Raw genomic sequence first — 15,453 nt, 5'->3', positions numbered from 1 at the left:
CTAGGAGCCATATATGATGGGCGTCCATGACGGGGAAATGAAGCCAGGGCAAGGTGGGAATTAGCTCAAGTACCCAAGGTCAGGGCTGGTTAGAGCCAAGCTCTAGTCGCCTAGTGAGGGATGACTTCACTCTAACACCACTACAACTCTTGACTGCAACAGGCTAACACACTGGACCACATTCTAACATAACACTGATATCTGTATTGCTGTGTAACTGCATTTAGCAAGTGCCGTTAGGGAAGCAGTTCCTAATTCGGAGGGCTGAGCTATTGTGTCTGCAGGTGGTGCCTGCTAAAAGAATAAATACTTGTGTATTTAGTCAACGTGGCATGATCTACTCTAACGGGAGGCCCAAATCAACATCACAGCATCATGCAGAGCCACTAAAGGAAAAAAATGTTTCTTCAGTGGATACTCCTGTGTACGTCCCCAGGATGAGCAAACACCTGGCGGTTTGCTAGAAATGAGATGTACATGAGGCCAGGAAACCCAACCTTGACTCACGCAAGGGACACAGACCAGGTCTGTCTTTACGCTGGCCACGTATTCACAGAGCAGGCAGGGCCCTGGGCCAGCCAACCCCTTCCGTGGGCCGTGTCTTCCCTGCTCTGTGGCTCTGGCCCACGAAGCATCCCTACATGAGTCCGCCTGCCTCGGGGATGCTCAGAGCCAGTCCTCAGGACCATTTTGAGGGGCCTTAGGGAGGAAAGTGCAGGGTCTTTGTCACAAACAGCGAACAAAGGCATCACTATCATCACCATACCAACTGTTGAAACCGCTTCTTTCTTTTGTGTGTCTTGCTTCTAATCGTCCACGGCACTACAGGAATACCTCTCAGGTTCTAATTCTACCATTTCAGAGTCAAATGCCAGTCCAGAAGCCAGCCACCGCTGGCTGGTTGTTTCCCGGGCTCCTTCCTCTGTTTGGAAGCACCTCCTGGACCAAAGATGGGACCTCTGTCAGCTGTGGCACTGCTCGATCATCCAGCAGAAAATACACCTGGGTTTCTGGGAGGTCATGTGATAATCTAGCACAGCTTGGAACTGATCCCCCAGGATAGAAGAATTGGTTTTCTGGAAGCCCCTGCTAGAACCCCTGAGCTTCTCAATGTACAGGAATGAGGTTGGGTTACAGAACCAAACCGAAGGGGGGTGCCAATGAAGTGGGGCTGAGGGTTATATTTTGGTGAGTTGACCATTTTCAGCATCACATCAGAGTAAAGCAAATAGGATGCCAGAGTATGCTTTCCTACTCTACGCTTAGTCAGAACACAGACCCTATTAGCAGTCTTCCTTCTTGAGGACGGAGCGTGAATGGTCTTGGCCAACTCCAAGGTCACTCTCACCCTCATCCTATAAGGTCATGTGCTTCCATATTTTCCCGAAGATGAAAGAGCTTAATGATGGATTCCAAGATGCCATTTAGGAAAAAAAAGCAGAACTTGTGTTTACAAGACTATAGATGATCCACTGTCATGAGTGACATCTGCAAAACTCCTCACCCCCTCAGGGTTTCCCACTGCTGCCCCTTATCTGCTCATGACAGAAGTATTAATAATTAAAACTTGCGGATGGAGTAATAGTGACCTCACATTATGTGGACTAAGAAGCTGATTGTTCCAAAGGCAGTTACCGTTCATGAATGGCTGGTGTTTGTGTTAAACAGAGTACCACGTGGTGGTAGGTCGGAAGGCGCTTCTTCTCTGTATCTTTTTTTTTTTTTCCTTTTTCTATTTTGGGTAGAAATATTCCTGGGAAGGTAGATAGAAATGCATTTTCATTTCCCAATAATTCTTAGGCACGAGTTAGAAAACTGCTGACCTTCACCAAAATATGTCAGCGCTTCATGTTATAAAAAATGCAATTCAGAACCGCTGCATGTGTATATACGTATATCTAAATACACACACATATCGGTGCAGTACACAATGATTATTCAATGGATATTCAAAACTGAGCTATTTGTAACTAACCTGATATTCTGCAGTGAAAGTTCATTGCTCAAGAACGATTGGCGTTTCTTTCTTTTGGCTCTAACTACGGTCAAACGTTTGCACATCAGACACTACCATTTACACTTTCCTAAGTGCCAGTACCAGGACAGTCTTACACGAGGATCAGAAAAGGACTCTGTCTAGGGTGCAGCTATGCAGCTACTGGGCACGCGCGCAGGGTCAGTCGGGCCGGTCCCTGGTCACCACTCCCTCGAGGCGGAAACCCTCGTGGACCAGGCGCCGCAGCTGGACCCGCAGCGTGGTGGCGTCATCTGGGCGTCATGCTGACTCTGGCGGGAGAGGAGGGCCCGGAGGAGGAGCCTCGGTGAACGGGGGACGTGGGGGACAGTTTAATCGGGCTGGTTGGGTCCCCTGTTTGCAGCTTCCAAAGCAGCTCTTCATTGGTTCGGCTCAATCTCTTCTTCTCCTGCGTTTCTTTCTCCACGTACTCCTGGAGGTTGGCATTCTCCTCTGACAGCTGTCTGCACGGGGAGAACAAGCAACTGTCGAGCAGCAGTCACGCCGGAAGCACTTAACCTGAGGTCTGCCAGGCCAAGGGGTGCAGGGGAAGGGGGTAGGTGGTGGGTGCCGGCGGGGAGAACAGGGTCCTGCCGGACCCCAGGGACCAAGAAGCGGGGTTGAAACGTCATTGCTACTCGTCCCACCCACACATCCGTTCCCAGAGACCCTCCGCCAACACCCGATCTGCCCACAGCCCCTCTGCCCAGGTCAGGGGAGGCGCTGGGGGCCAGAGGACAGAGCAGAAGCCGCCGGAAGAGCGAGAGGGAAGTGGGGCTTGGTGTGGGGGGGGGGCCCTGCCCCTGGCTCAGGCCTCCCTGGCAGCCATCGCCTCTGGTCTGCGCATCTGGCCGCCTGCTGGACCGGGAGCCCTGGAGACCAGGCCCCAGAGCGGTCCTCCTCGAGTGCCCGGCACCCAGTCTGACGCCTGGTGCGTAACGGATGCTTAGTTGATGTTTGCGGCTAATGGACGCTAAGCGAAAAAGGAACCGAGGCATTCCGTGCCTCTGTCGTGACAGCAGTGGGTCTGCCCACCTCCTCCCTTCCTGGGGCCCTCCGAGCAGGGAAGGCAGCACCAAGATGGAAGCAGTGTCCCTGGGGAGCAGCTGCATTGGTGCGTCCCCTCCTTGCTGCCCTCCGGCCAGGCCAGCTCTCCTTTGCCATGACCACCTGGCCCAGCGCTGGTGCAGCAGCCGCGGGCCCCAGTGATGGAGCTCGGGGTCGGCTCACACGGTGGTTCTCTTTAGCCTGGGAAACCCCCATCTGGCAGCCTCTCCGAAACCTCCTCCAGAAATATCCCCGTCACCTCCCAGCTGTGCCCCAGGCTTCGGCCGGTGTCACTCATTTCCGCCAAGGTGGGACCCACCGCTCTGCGGAGCCCGGGCACCGGCTGGGTGCTCAGAGAAGTGTGTTCTACGCTTCCCTCCACGTGGGGAGGGCCAAGAGCCTGGGTGGGGAAGCCTCAGGGCTCGGACGAGTGAGGACAAAAGCAGAGCGCTCCAAGGTCAAGAGCAAAGCCATCCTGTCGGCGACACATGCTTTGGAAGCTCTGACGCCCAGGCCCACCTACCTCGTGACAACGGTGTTCTGGTCGATCCTGGCTTTGAGGTCTTCATTCTGCTGTTGGAGAACCTGGATCTTTTCTTCCAGGATAATGTTCTTTTCTGCCTATAAAAGATGCAGTGTCAAGAGCTTCTCAGCAAGGCCCTATGGATAGATGGCAGACCAATGCCCTTGGCTTCTGGGCTTTGGAACATTATCAAGAACAGTGTTTTCCAAACCGCAGTTTGCAATGCATTAGTCGGTTGTAAAATCAGGTTAGAGGGATGTGACCAGCATTTCTTTTTTAAACAAAACAGAATAGAAAGTACCAGAGTGCACTGTGTGTAGTAAAAGTATTGTATATATTTTAGATACAGTATATATTTCCCTCTCAGATATATTATGTGTGTATATATATATTAGTGTATATCGTGGCTTGTATGTACTGTATATATACAACTTATGTGTGTGCCTATCCTGGATTCCTGTGTAGAATATATTTCTCATGGTGAGTGTCCCCAGACTCCTGCCATTGTCAGAAATGAGCCGTGAGCACCACCAGGACCCAGTTTGGCTGCTGGGTCCCCCGGTTCTTCCCATCAGGCCGTCTGCCCTGCACCGGCATCTCTGGCCAGGCCTGTACACACTCTACGACATTCTGAATTAATGGAGGGCTGGAAATACAAATAGCATGGACACACTCTTTTCCTTCTGAGGCTCTGGGCAGCCAGGAACACGCAGCTCAAGCCCAGCGTGGCACATGCTCAGAAGATAACATCCTCTGTGGCCGCTACTCCTCTGCAACTTATGCCCCGCTCTCTCTGTCGGTGTGTCCCCAGGGCCTGAGACCTAGCCAAAGTAGAGCTCCATTCTAAGCTGCACTGAGAACTGAATTAGGTTTTGAAGAGAATGTGACAAGTTCACAGCTAGAGCAATCTTTAAGGAAAAGCGCCACCTCTCCATGAATCAGGCTTCGGCATCAGAGCCGCAGGACGGGGCTTTGCCCCTGCTCTCCAGCTAGGCTCTTCACCGCATCCTCATCTGTGCTCCCAGGAAATGGGAAGTGGTTAACTCAGTTCTTCCCCCACCCCTACCCACCCTTCTGGAATGAGAACTCTTGCATACCTGCAGAATGCCTGGAGCGTGGCTAAAAACAGCCAGAGAAGCCCAGAGGCTTGTGGCTGACCAGATAACGATGCACATGGCCCTGCCTGGAGGAGGAGGGCTGCAGGGCTGAGGGGGGAGGGCTCTGTTGGCGAGCCCCCCGCCGCCCTTGGCTCCGGCCTTGCTGGGAAGCTCTGGGCTGCTGGAAGGTGCCAGGAGGCCAGCATTGCCTCTGATGCTGGCAATAGGCACTCACACCCCCATCCGCCCTTATCCTGACTGACAGGCATCTGTGCAGTGAGAGAGGTCCCCACAGAGGGATGGTGCTAGATCAGGAGAGGGGACGTGACGACTGAATGCAACAGGTGGTCTGGGACCAGCTCCTGGTTTGGATATAGCAGCTTCAAGGACATTTCCGAGACATACGGAGAACTTGAAAAGTTAGAGGAGGTGATCAGTTACTGAGATGGTAAGCTGAAGATTTGCTAACTGAAAGAAAGCGGGATACAAAACACTCGTATGTATGTGTGGGTTGTATATTAGGGTGTGTACACTTGTACAGAAGAAAGGCTCTGGAAATATTAACAGTGTAGAAATATGATATTTTAATTTTCTTATCTATATCTTATAATTTCCTTTTAGAGGAAATTATATTTCCCCTTAGAGTATCAAAAATTTATTTTAAATACAACAATAAAAAAGAAAAAATTAATCTATCTGCGACCCTTGGGCCAACCTTCCCCTCAAGAATGGCATCTCCTTGGAGGCAGGCTTCTCTGCGGCTAACTTTGGATGCCTATCTCAGCTTCAGCCCTTGCACCCACAGGGGCGGGGAGTGAACTCTGGCTGCTCTATTCCCCCAGAGGGGGGCCCTTTGCTAGTTCTGTGGGAGCCAGGCTGAAAGGTGAGGCAGAGAGTGTGGTGAAAGCCGGGGCTTGGAGCTCTGGCCCGGGGCTCCCGCCTGGGCTGGACCACTGTTTGGCTCTGGGTGAGACACGACCTCGTCCTAAGCCTCCGTCTCCGCATCTGTAAAAGGAGGCTCCTGACAGCACCTACTCAGTGGGTTGCTGTCAGAGTTAAAGAACAAACACGCGTGAAGTGTCCGCGCCGTGCCTGGCGCACATCACGGGTGCAGGCGCACCGCACACCTTCCCCGGGGAGGGGAGGAATTGGCACGCCACAGTGCTGGACGGGGAGTGAGGCAGGGCATCAGACGGGCTCCAGGTTTCTACAGATGAGGCCACCTCCGAGATTCCTGAACTCCCGGCTTCCTAAGAAAGGCGTTTTCTGCTCAGTTGTGAGCACCGGACACGTAAGGGCCCCCGCCTGGATGCTGTAAATATTGACATCCACGATGGCAGCAGGAATATCATGCAGGTTACTGGGACCTCCCAAGGTAAGAGGCCAACTCACCAGCTTTTCCAGCTCAATAATCTTCTTTTCCTGCTGGTGTATTTGCTGATTCTTCATCTCTAATACCTGCTTCAGACTCTTCATGTCTTCTTCCAAGTGCTGATAAGGCGCCAATGCAATCTACAGGGGCAGAGGGCAAGGAGCTATTTACCAGGTATCCCGGCGAAGCCCAGCATTCTCCAGCACCATGAATTCAGTGGAATCTAGTCATCCGTTAACAAGCCTCCTAACAGGCACTGGAGAATGAGAGCGAGAGGGCCAGAGGGAGACAATGCTCACAGCCTCCCCTGATAACGATGCCCACGAGTTTCCACTGGGAGAGCTACTAAAAATCCAGCTCCTTGGGGAGCAGGAGAGGTGAAGCCGTCATTCCCTGAAACGTCGGATCCTGGGGCGGCCGGACACTACCAGCCTATCGCCCCAAGGGAGCTTCGCGGGTAAAAACAGTACGTTCAACATTGGCTTTTAACATTCACGCAGACTACTTGATTCAACAGACAGGTGGGGATTGAAAGGTCCCATCTGTGCCCATGGAGGGCCCCGCCCCCTGCCATGCATAGGAAATGAGCAAAGTGGTTTAAAAAGCAGAAAAGGCCTTGTAGCAAAGGAAATGTGCGAATAAGGTTGCCAGATGTAACAAATAAAGACAGGATGTTCAATTACATTTGAATTTCACATAAGTGTTGCATGAGACATACTTGTTACTACGAAACTCATTTATCTGTAATTCAGATGTAACTGGGTATTGTGTATTTTGTGGCGCGTATTTTATCTGGCAACCTTACATCAGAGGGAAGGAATTGTGCCAGCCTTTCTGGGGAAAAACCCCTCACCCTACCAACTGGGGCTTCAGGGATGCCTCCCTTGCAGGCGGCACTGGGAGGGAACGGGACGTGGGGCTGGGATGGGCCCTGGCCAGGGTGGGGTGTTCCCAGGCCCAGCTTGTCACAGCAGCCCAGGGACAGGGGCTGGGGAGCCGTATGCAATGAGGCAAGAATAACACTTAGATGGAGAACCCAGGGCCGTCCCGACTCAGCACAGGTGCTGACAGGCACATGCTTAAAATCCCGGGAGGCCCTGACCGCTGTCGCTCTGGCGTCAGACCAGCACAGGGACCCTGCCTTTGGGGTGACTGCTGGGGGAGCCCCGGGCTTCCTGGGGTCCAACAGAACTGCCTTGCAAGGGCCCTGCGGGTGCTGGGAGACCAGGAGCGCATGATACCTCCAGCTGCTCCTCAGTGTTTTTCCTCAAAGCTTCCTCGAAGCGTCTGGCTCGGTCCCGCAGAGACTGGCTCTGGAAGGTCAGCGTGTCCACCTGGTCCTGCAGGTAACGCACGAGACGTCCAGCCCGGTCCCCTGCAGACGCGGCACCTGGGAGGCGGTGACGACGGCCACCACCCTTCCCTGGGGGCTCTTCCCAGGGCGTCGAGATCAGAGGCGCCCCCCACCGGGCTCCACCAAAAGGCCTTCGCATGCACGAGGGAGAGGCCCCCGGTCTCCCTGCCTCCGTGCTTTGTCCAGAATGGACCACAGAACACTGATGGATGCATGTTTCCGTCTCACGGAAAGTGCACGCACGCTGGCGGGGCACTCGAAGCAGGTGGCCCGACACAGCACTTCCTGAGATCAGAGAGCTGTCCTCGCCCCCCAGCCCCAGGAAAGCAAGAAGCCTGCGGAACAGAGGCATTTAATAATTTAATATCTGACTTCACAAAAGCAGCCCATCAGCAGAGAGCCATCTTAGTCCAGGGGGCCTCTAGCCCCCCACTTCAGGAAAGGTGATTAATTTATCTCAAAGAAGAACTGTTCTCATTTGTTAAGTTCAAGCCAGAAGCTGTCGAACCAACCTTGACTTCTGGCTCTGCCCGAGCCCCTCCCCCCACACTAAACACAGCGATGGTAGGTTCCGGAGGATTCTGCCTCCTATGTCACGCCCCCGGATCCACAAACACTCCTGACCCCACTCGCTCCACCTGGGGTGGAGCCACTCGCTGACTTTGTTCCGGACCCGGCAACTCGTTTGCCCTCAAGGGGGAGTCAGGGTCAGGGCGGGGGAGTGGGGAGCTTTCTAAAGCACAAGCCTGAGCCCCTCACCCCGCAACGCAAAACCCCGCACCCTCGGGACCAAGTGACGCTGACGCAGCATCCCATCCTCCGCATCCGCCCTTCTCGTCTCGCTGCCCCCAGCCCGCCTTACATCCGCTCTTCCTCCACAGCCAGCTCCCGCTCACCCCGGCTCCCTTCTGCCCTCCCCTCGGCGCCCCTGGTGGCAGGCCCCTGGCCTGAGCTGCCACGTGAGTGAAGTGTGTCCTGTTCAGACGCTCCCCCCGACTCGGAGGACCCTCCTGACCCTCACCCCAGCACGTGCCCGCCACGGGGCCGCTCTGTGTGTGAAGGTGGAGAGAACGGAGGCGTGTGTGGGGAGGCCCGGGGCCCCAGCCCTGCTGCCAGCGCAGGTGCCACCACGCTGAGCCCTCTCCCCGCAGCCCCGGCGCTGACCGATGGCGGCGGGCAGCAGAGGGAGCCGGGCAGAGCCTTGACGCCCACGCAGAGGGACTAGACGGTGCCTTGCTGGTGCCACGTGTTCCAAAGTTCTCCACCCCCATCACCATTTCTGTAACATTAAAACCCAGGGACTGAGGTCTTCCCGTGAACACTTCCGGCAAGAGAGATGGCCCCGCTCACCACGTGAGCAGCTGGGTGCAGTCAACGATGGAACTGCACATGAAAGCACTGCCACATAGCACGTGCTGGCTCGACCGCTTTCTTGTCACCACAGAGAACCCAGTTTTGCAAACCATCCGTGGCGGGTCCCTTTTCCTTCTCTCCTTTTTTTGTTTCCAGTTACTTCCATTTCATTTTTAAGAAATAAAAGCCCCCCACAGTGCCATTAAATGCACACGCTGGTGCATGAGGGCAAGACAGTGTCAGTGGGAGCCGGAAGGCACATGAGCCAGCAAGTGTAAATCAGGGCTCAGGGCAGCCGGCTGGGCCCCAGCACGCATGCGCAGAACGTGACTATAAAATGACTGGAGCGCTACGCAGTTTAACCACTCTGTGTCCAGGTTTCCCCATCTGTAAAATGGGTATGATAATAATAGTACCTAACCCAGAGGATGGTGGGGAGTTAATATTTAGAACAGTACCTGGCATATAGTAAGTGCTCAATAAACATTAGCTATTATTTTATTGCAAAAATAAAATAAAATGACTGGAGTGCTACCCACCTCCTATACAAGCCTCGTCAGAGCAAGCATTCCTCTCGAGCCTCTTGTCCTCCATTAAAAAGTGAAACAGTGAAAAACTCAGGCAAGTACCATCTAGGTGGCATCTAAACTATCACACTGTGGTTTTTCTGCTTTCTTCACCATTATTCAAAACAGATCCTCAGGCACACAATGGTGCCCCAGCAATCAGACAGGACGCGCTGTTCTTCAACTTGGATTGGCTACTTTATGCCAAGGTAAGAGCACCAAGACCCAGCTGGTGACCTGGCCCGGCATGGACCACTTGGAGTTAACCAACGGCCCCATAATAATGATGATGATGGCAAATGTAACAACGCCTGAAACTATTATAATAGCACTGGCTGCTACCTAGTGCTCTATACCCTTTACACATGATGAAATCAATTTATTTTTAAGGCAGGACCAGAAAATTTTTTAACATAAAATTCTCTCTCTGCCCATCTGGGCCACTACCTTTCTTTAGTGTGCACTGTGCATCTGCATTATACATTAACTAGATCCCCTTAGAAGACACAGGAATGCCTGCTCACCAGGAAAAAAAAAAAAAAAAAAGCAATTTTCTCCTGGCGCCAGCAAGGTAACTCCTTAGGAGATAATATTCCTTTCTCAATCCTGTAAGGGGTCACGATGACCCACTACTTGCCCTGTTGGACTATGTACACTGTCAATATGTTACTTTGATGTAAGACCCTTTGTCTCAAAAATTTATATAACTGTGCATTGACCTCTAAGGGACAGTCCTTAGTGCTTTGTCTTTTAATCTTTAAAAAAAATTTAATACAATTTTTAAAGGTTACTTTCTATTTACAGTTATTACAAAATATTGCAATTACAAAATATTCCCCATGTTGTACAACACATCCTTGAGCCTATTTACACCCAGCAATTTGTACCTCCCCTCCCCCATCCTATACTGCTCCCCCCCCCCAACTGGTAACCACTAGTTTGTTCTCTGTATCTGTGAGTCTGCTTCTTTTATGTTACATTCACTAGTTTGTTGTGTTTTTTATATTCCACATATAAGTGATATCATACAGTATTTGTCTTTCTCTGTCTGACGTATTTCACTTAGCAGAATGCCCTCCAAGTCTATCCATGTTGCTACAAATGGCAAAATTTCATTCTTTTCTATGGCTGAGTAGTATTCCATTGTATACCACATAAAGACTGTCTCCTGGGTTCTAATCCTCAGGTTGGCTCAAATAAAATTCTCCATTTTTTTCTTGGATTGACTATTAATTTTTTCATTGACACACATATTATTTCCCTTAAGATGCTCACACTTTGAGGAAGGAATTGGTATTATCCCCATTTTACAGATGGGTAAACTAAGGTTTACAGCTTATGTAGCTGTCCAAGATTTCAAAGCTATTAAGAGAAGGTACAGTGGGGATTTAAACCTCAAACTCAAATCTTTTACCCCAAACCTGTTTCTCTAGCTGCCAGTAGCCCAAGGAGACTGGCCTAAGCAACTGTACCCATCTCACACCAGAAAATCTCAGCTCAAATGGATTCTGCCCATGAGTTACCACTAAAATGTGCACAATTCATGACTGTGTGATTTTAGTGGCAAAGTAAAGACTCATGGATGAAACAGAACTCTCCCTTCTTTTGGTTTTGGACCGTTTGGGGTTTTCTGATACATCACAGTATGGCTATTACTTTCCTGGTTTGTGTTCCTTAAGGGTAATATATCTGGATGGTGTGGGATGTGGGGTACACAAAGAAGTTTGGGGTTAACTTGCCAAGGATAAGCCACACGAGGAGCACGTGGGCATGTGCAGCCCCACCGATGGATCCATGGATCGACGGATTGGGGGTGGGTTTGCAGCAGGTGGTTTCCCACTTAAAAATTTTTGAATAGTACACTCAATAGTGTGACACTCCATAATCCTAGATTCTTTTCTCGGCAGGGCAGGCTCTGTGCAAGAAACACTGCCTGGGGAAAGTGAGCCATTGAAGAAACAAAATCCCTGCCTTTGTATTAGAATTATGGTAATCACCTCCCAAATTTCCAGATGTGAGTGTCCCTAATATTTAAAAGGTAATCTTTCTATGACTGGGACGTCCACAGCTGGCAATGGAAGCAGGGCCACCAACCTCCCCCTGGCTTCCCAGGCAGCCCCTCTCTAGGGCTGGGGGCGGTCAACATCTTTTCACAGAAGCAGCTGGTTGGGGTCTCTAGACGGCAGAGACCTCCATTCTCCCCTTCGAGATCAGAAGGAAGCCAGGCAGCGCCCCTGGCATCTGAGACCCACACTCTGTGCAGGTTTCAAGCGGGACGCCAAGAAGCTTCGTTACATCTCCAGGGGATTGAAGTTGCTTTTGCAATTCCCAGAACATGTCCTGCGATTTCTGCCCTACATGAGTCTCCTTACCCCGTTACCCCAGCCTAGAATGCTCTGCTCCCTAATCCTCCCCTTTCCCCAAACATGGCTCTGACCGCAAGCACGTGGGGAGCCGTCTCTCGGAACCCCTGTGGCGCTAACGGTATTATTCATTCCGTGCAAGTATGTGTTACCTTCTGTGCTGGTCTGTCACTAATTGTATCACAGCTAGCTAGAGTAGACAGTAAACTCCTTAAGGGCAGGGAGTAGGTCTTATTTACCCCCATATTCCAATGCTTAGTACAGGATCCAGTACACAGTAGGTGCTGGATAAATGTCTGTGGACAGGAATTACAATGCTGCCATTATCTTGATGTTGGAGTTAAGGAAGCACTAACCTGTAATGACAGCCGCAGCTTTTCAAAATTTTCTTCCAATTCTTTCTTTTCAAGCTCGTGGGTAGATATCAGTTCTGGAGAGAAGACATCAAATTGTTAAGTTGATCTTTCTTTTGAAAAGGGATCAAACAAGATTCTTTTGCCAGGCTAAGACTAGTGACGTAGGTGAGTAAGGGACACCAGTGTACAGTGGACTTAAGGCTAAAGAGACCTCTCCATTAGTTTGAAATTGTATGCAATGTTATTTAGGAGAGAGGGAGAAAGGATGAGGAAGGAAATAGGAGAAAGGGCGAGGGTAAGAGGAAAGAAAGGGAGGGAAGCAAACAGAGCACAAGCACACACACACAGAAACACACACACACACACACACACACGCACACACACACTCACTTTTATACCCAGCTCTACCAACACCCTGGCCAAGTCAGATTCTCCATTCACAGCACTCACTGATTCTCCAACTTTTCCTAATGGTAAAACTACTAGGTAATTAATGTTAAATCTCCCTTTTCTTCCCTCCCAGGATCACTCTTCTTTTCTACCACGAAGCTGCAATCTCGGGCTGAAGCAGGGACCTTTCCAAGGAGAGCGGAGCATGGGCTTGCTGGAGAATGGACAGGTGAATGGGACCAGTGCTGTGCCTGCAAAGTCACCTTGGTGGCCTCTGGGCCACACAGATGCTAGGATTTGCTTGAGCAAAGAGTCGATGTTAAGCCACTCAGACGGAAGGAAGGACTCATTGGGTTGGTTCCTCTTGGGGAGTTCGGAGCAATTCTATTCCGTGAAAAGTGTCATTCCAGTGATAATTTGCAAGACAGGCAGAAAGAGATGTCATGTAAGAGTTATTAAGCAAATGGATTCTGTTTTCCTCCAGATGGGAATAGTCTTATTAGCTGGGTGAAGCCCGTCTCATTCTAGCTACACAAGCAATTTGTTTTCATGTTATAACTGGAGAGAGGAAAGGTCTCATTAATCAACCTGGATCATATGCTTATAGCACAGGAGAGTACTGGAGACCAATAATTATCATTCCGGCTGGCATAAGCTGCAATTAAGAAAAACTTTGTGGTTTCCATTGACCCAAATCTTTTAACTAATGATGGTTAAGGTCTCTAAGAAATCCAGTTGTTTTAGCTGAAATTTACATTTGGAAAAAAAAAAAAAAAGTTTGTGCTTATTTTACTGACACAAAACCATGTGGGTTTCTGGTCTACCTGCCTTTGTCTAAATGACTACTTTTAATAGTCATTGAGAGCATCATCCACAATAATGAAGTTTTCAGCTACCATTACATACGCCTACATTGTCTTCACATTATATGCAATTCAAAGGCCCTGGATGTGGATGTGGCGTCTAAGCGAGACTTCATGAGTCAGAAAAATCTACCAAGTCTATTTATACGAAAATCCGGAAACAAAAGGCAACACTCATTGTAACATTTCCATTCCTGTTCCCTTTCCTGAGACCATTTTCCTGCAGTGCAGTGATGGGCTTTAGGGCATTTTCAGATACCCTATACCTCACAAGCAAAGAAAAGTCAGTATCTATTAGGTGGCATAAACCATGGCGACTATCTATGTACTCATAATGTATTTCATTATTTTAAGGTCCTGACACTCTGTCCCATGCTTAAGACTGTGCTCTAAGAGAGTGCTTCTCCAATTTTGCTACATATTAGAATCACCTGGGGAGTTTTAAAAAATCCTGATGCCTGGGCTGCACCCCAGAGCAATTAAATCGGAACCTCTGTAGTGGGAGCTACACATCAGTATTTTTTACAAAACTCTCCAGGTGGTTCCAATGTGCATCCAAGGGTGGGAACTGGTACTCTAAACATGAGACACGCTCTCAGGAACAGGGAATACATTTAACTAGTTCTCAGGAAGTTCTCTCTCTTGCGTCCAGCTTGGACTTTCCCACGTATGGGTAGCTCCCAGAGGCGGTGGGGATGGTGCTCGAGAGGGCAATCACATGAGTATTGACTATTGCACAGTGGGCCTTGTTGTTTACAAAGAACATTTAAAAATAATTTTAAAACTCTGATATTCTCAAATTTTTATTAATCTATTGTTAAATTAATTGTTTTTCATATACTTTAACAATCAGCTGACTGGGGAGGAAAAAATGAGGAAAGGGGAAATTGAAAAACAAATTCTCTATATAACGTAAATGCACGTTAATGTGTAAAAAGCTTCTTTCACAGAGTCAAAATCTTAGTAGTACTTAGTTAAATGTTGTCGCTATTGTTACAACCCACATAAAATCCTATGTATCCAAAGATAATTCAAAGTTATAAAAAATGTGAAAAATGTAAAAAGAAAGATCCTGAGAGTCCACTTACATCCATGGTGAATGTGGTCTGAGTGCAAGGTGTGGAGAGCCAGGCCCAATCAGATGCTGGTGTGGCCCTGACAACACCACACCTGTGGGACGGCTATAAAGCCACAAAACAAGACAAAGCCCAGGATGTCTACACTTACTGTAGAAAGGTGGGTCTCAAGCTTGGCTACCTGTTACACTCACCTATGAGCTTTAACAAGCCCAGGCTGTAACCCAGACCAGCTACCAAACCCTGGGCTGGGACCAAGGCTCCCAGGGATTCCAATATTCAGGCAGGGTTGAGAGGATCGGCTTCAGAGGAAAGTACAGTAAGTCCCCTACAAAAGAACCTTCAAGCTGCAAACTTTCAAAGATGTGAATGTGCATTCCATCAACGTGAGTGAAACTGCAGCTCGCCCTCCGTCTCCTGTTGCTGACGATCCTTCAGCTCTACCATCTCCCACCTCCTCTCCCTCCTCCAGTCAGTAACTCTTCTTGCCTGTTCGGGCAATGCCAGCCCCTGGATGCCAGCTGTTGTACTGTACTACTGTACTTTTCAAGGTACTGTACTGTAAGATTAAAAATGTTTTCTTTACTTTTGTGTTTGTTTGTTTTTTTATGTATTATTTGTGTGAAAAGTATTATGAACCTATTACAGGACAGTACTATATAGCCGATTGTGTTAGTTGGGTACCTAGGCTAACTTTGTTGGACTTACAAACGCGCTCTCAGAACGGAACTCATTCATATGTAGGGGACTTACTGTAGTTACCGGGTCCTGGATTTCTGTCTTTTCTTAGCCCAAGAAGCAACACAAAGGACACACCAGGAAGGAAAGGAAGGAAGAAGGGAAAGGGGAGCAAGAGGGAAAGGGAGGGCCCCTCGTGCCTGCAGCCGGAGAGGGTCAGTGCGCACAGCCCACCCCGCCAGCCGCGCACACCAAGGCTCGTAGCTACCTTGCACCTTGTGGTCGTGGTCATCCTGCAGAAGCGAGACGGCAACCGTGTGGCTGTTTTCCATCTCTAGGAGAGCAGCCTCATGGCTGGCGGTGATGTCTTCCACCTGCAGGAGATCACAGCTCTGGTTACA

The 15,453-nt window shown here is 49.8% G+C and overlaps 1 protein-coding gene across 3 annotated transcripts in view; it reads right to left on the bottom strand.

The window, feature by feature from the left end:
• Nucleotides 1–1,877: 1,877 nt before the first annotated feature.
• Nucleotides 1,878–15,453, bottom strand: part of LOC309615451 (microtubule-associated tumor suppressor candidate 2-like) — a 60,469-nt gene continuing 46,893 nt past the window's right edge. For 2 of the 3 annotated variants that reach the window (XM_082365111.1, XM_082365112.1), the window contains 6 exons: nucleotides 15,321–15,426; nucleotides 12,046–12,119; nucleotides 7,295–7,393; nucleotides 6,074–6,193; nucleotides 3,585–3,682; nucleotides 1,878–2,478 (listed from right to left, as the gene is read on the bottom strand). In XM_082365111.1, coding sequence (XP_082221237.1) covers nucleotides 2,265–2,478; nucleotides 3,585–3,682; nucleotides 6,074–6,193; nucleotides 7,295–7,393; nucleotides 12,046–12,119; nucleotides 15,321–15,426 — 711 coding nt within the window. In that variant the 3' untranslated portion in view covers nucleotides 1,878–2,264. The remainder of the gene's footprint in view (nucleotides 2,479–3,584; nucleotides 3,683–6,073; nucleotides 6,194–7,294; nucleotides 7,394–12,045; nucleotides 12,120–15,320; nucleotides 15,427–15,453) is intronic. The other variant, XM_082365113.1, reaches the window with a different exon arrangement.

This window comes from Balaenoptera borealis (assembly GCF_965194805.1).
Source record: "Balaenoptera borealis genome assembly, chromosome: 18".
NCBI lineage: Eukaryota > Metazoa > Chordata > Mammalia > Artiodactyla > Balaenopteridae > Balaenoptera > Balaenoptera borealis.
This window is presented reverse-complemented; position numbering and strand designations above follow the sequence as displayed.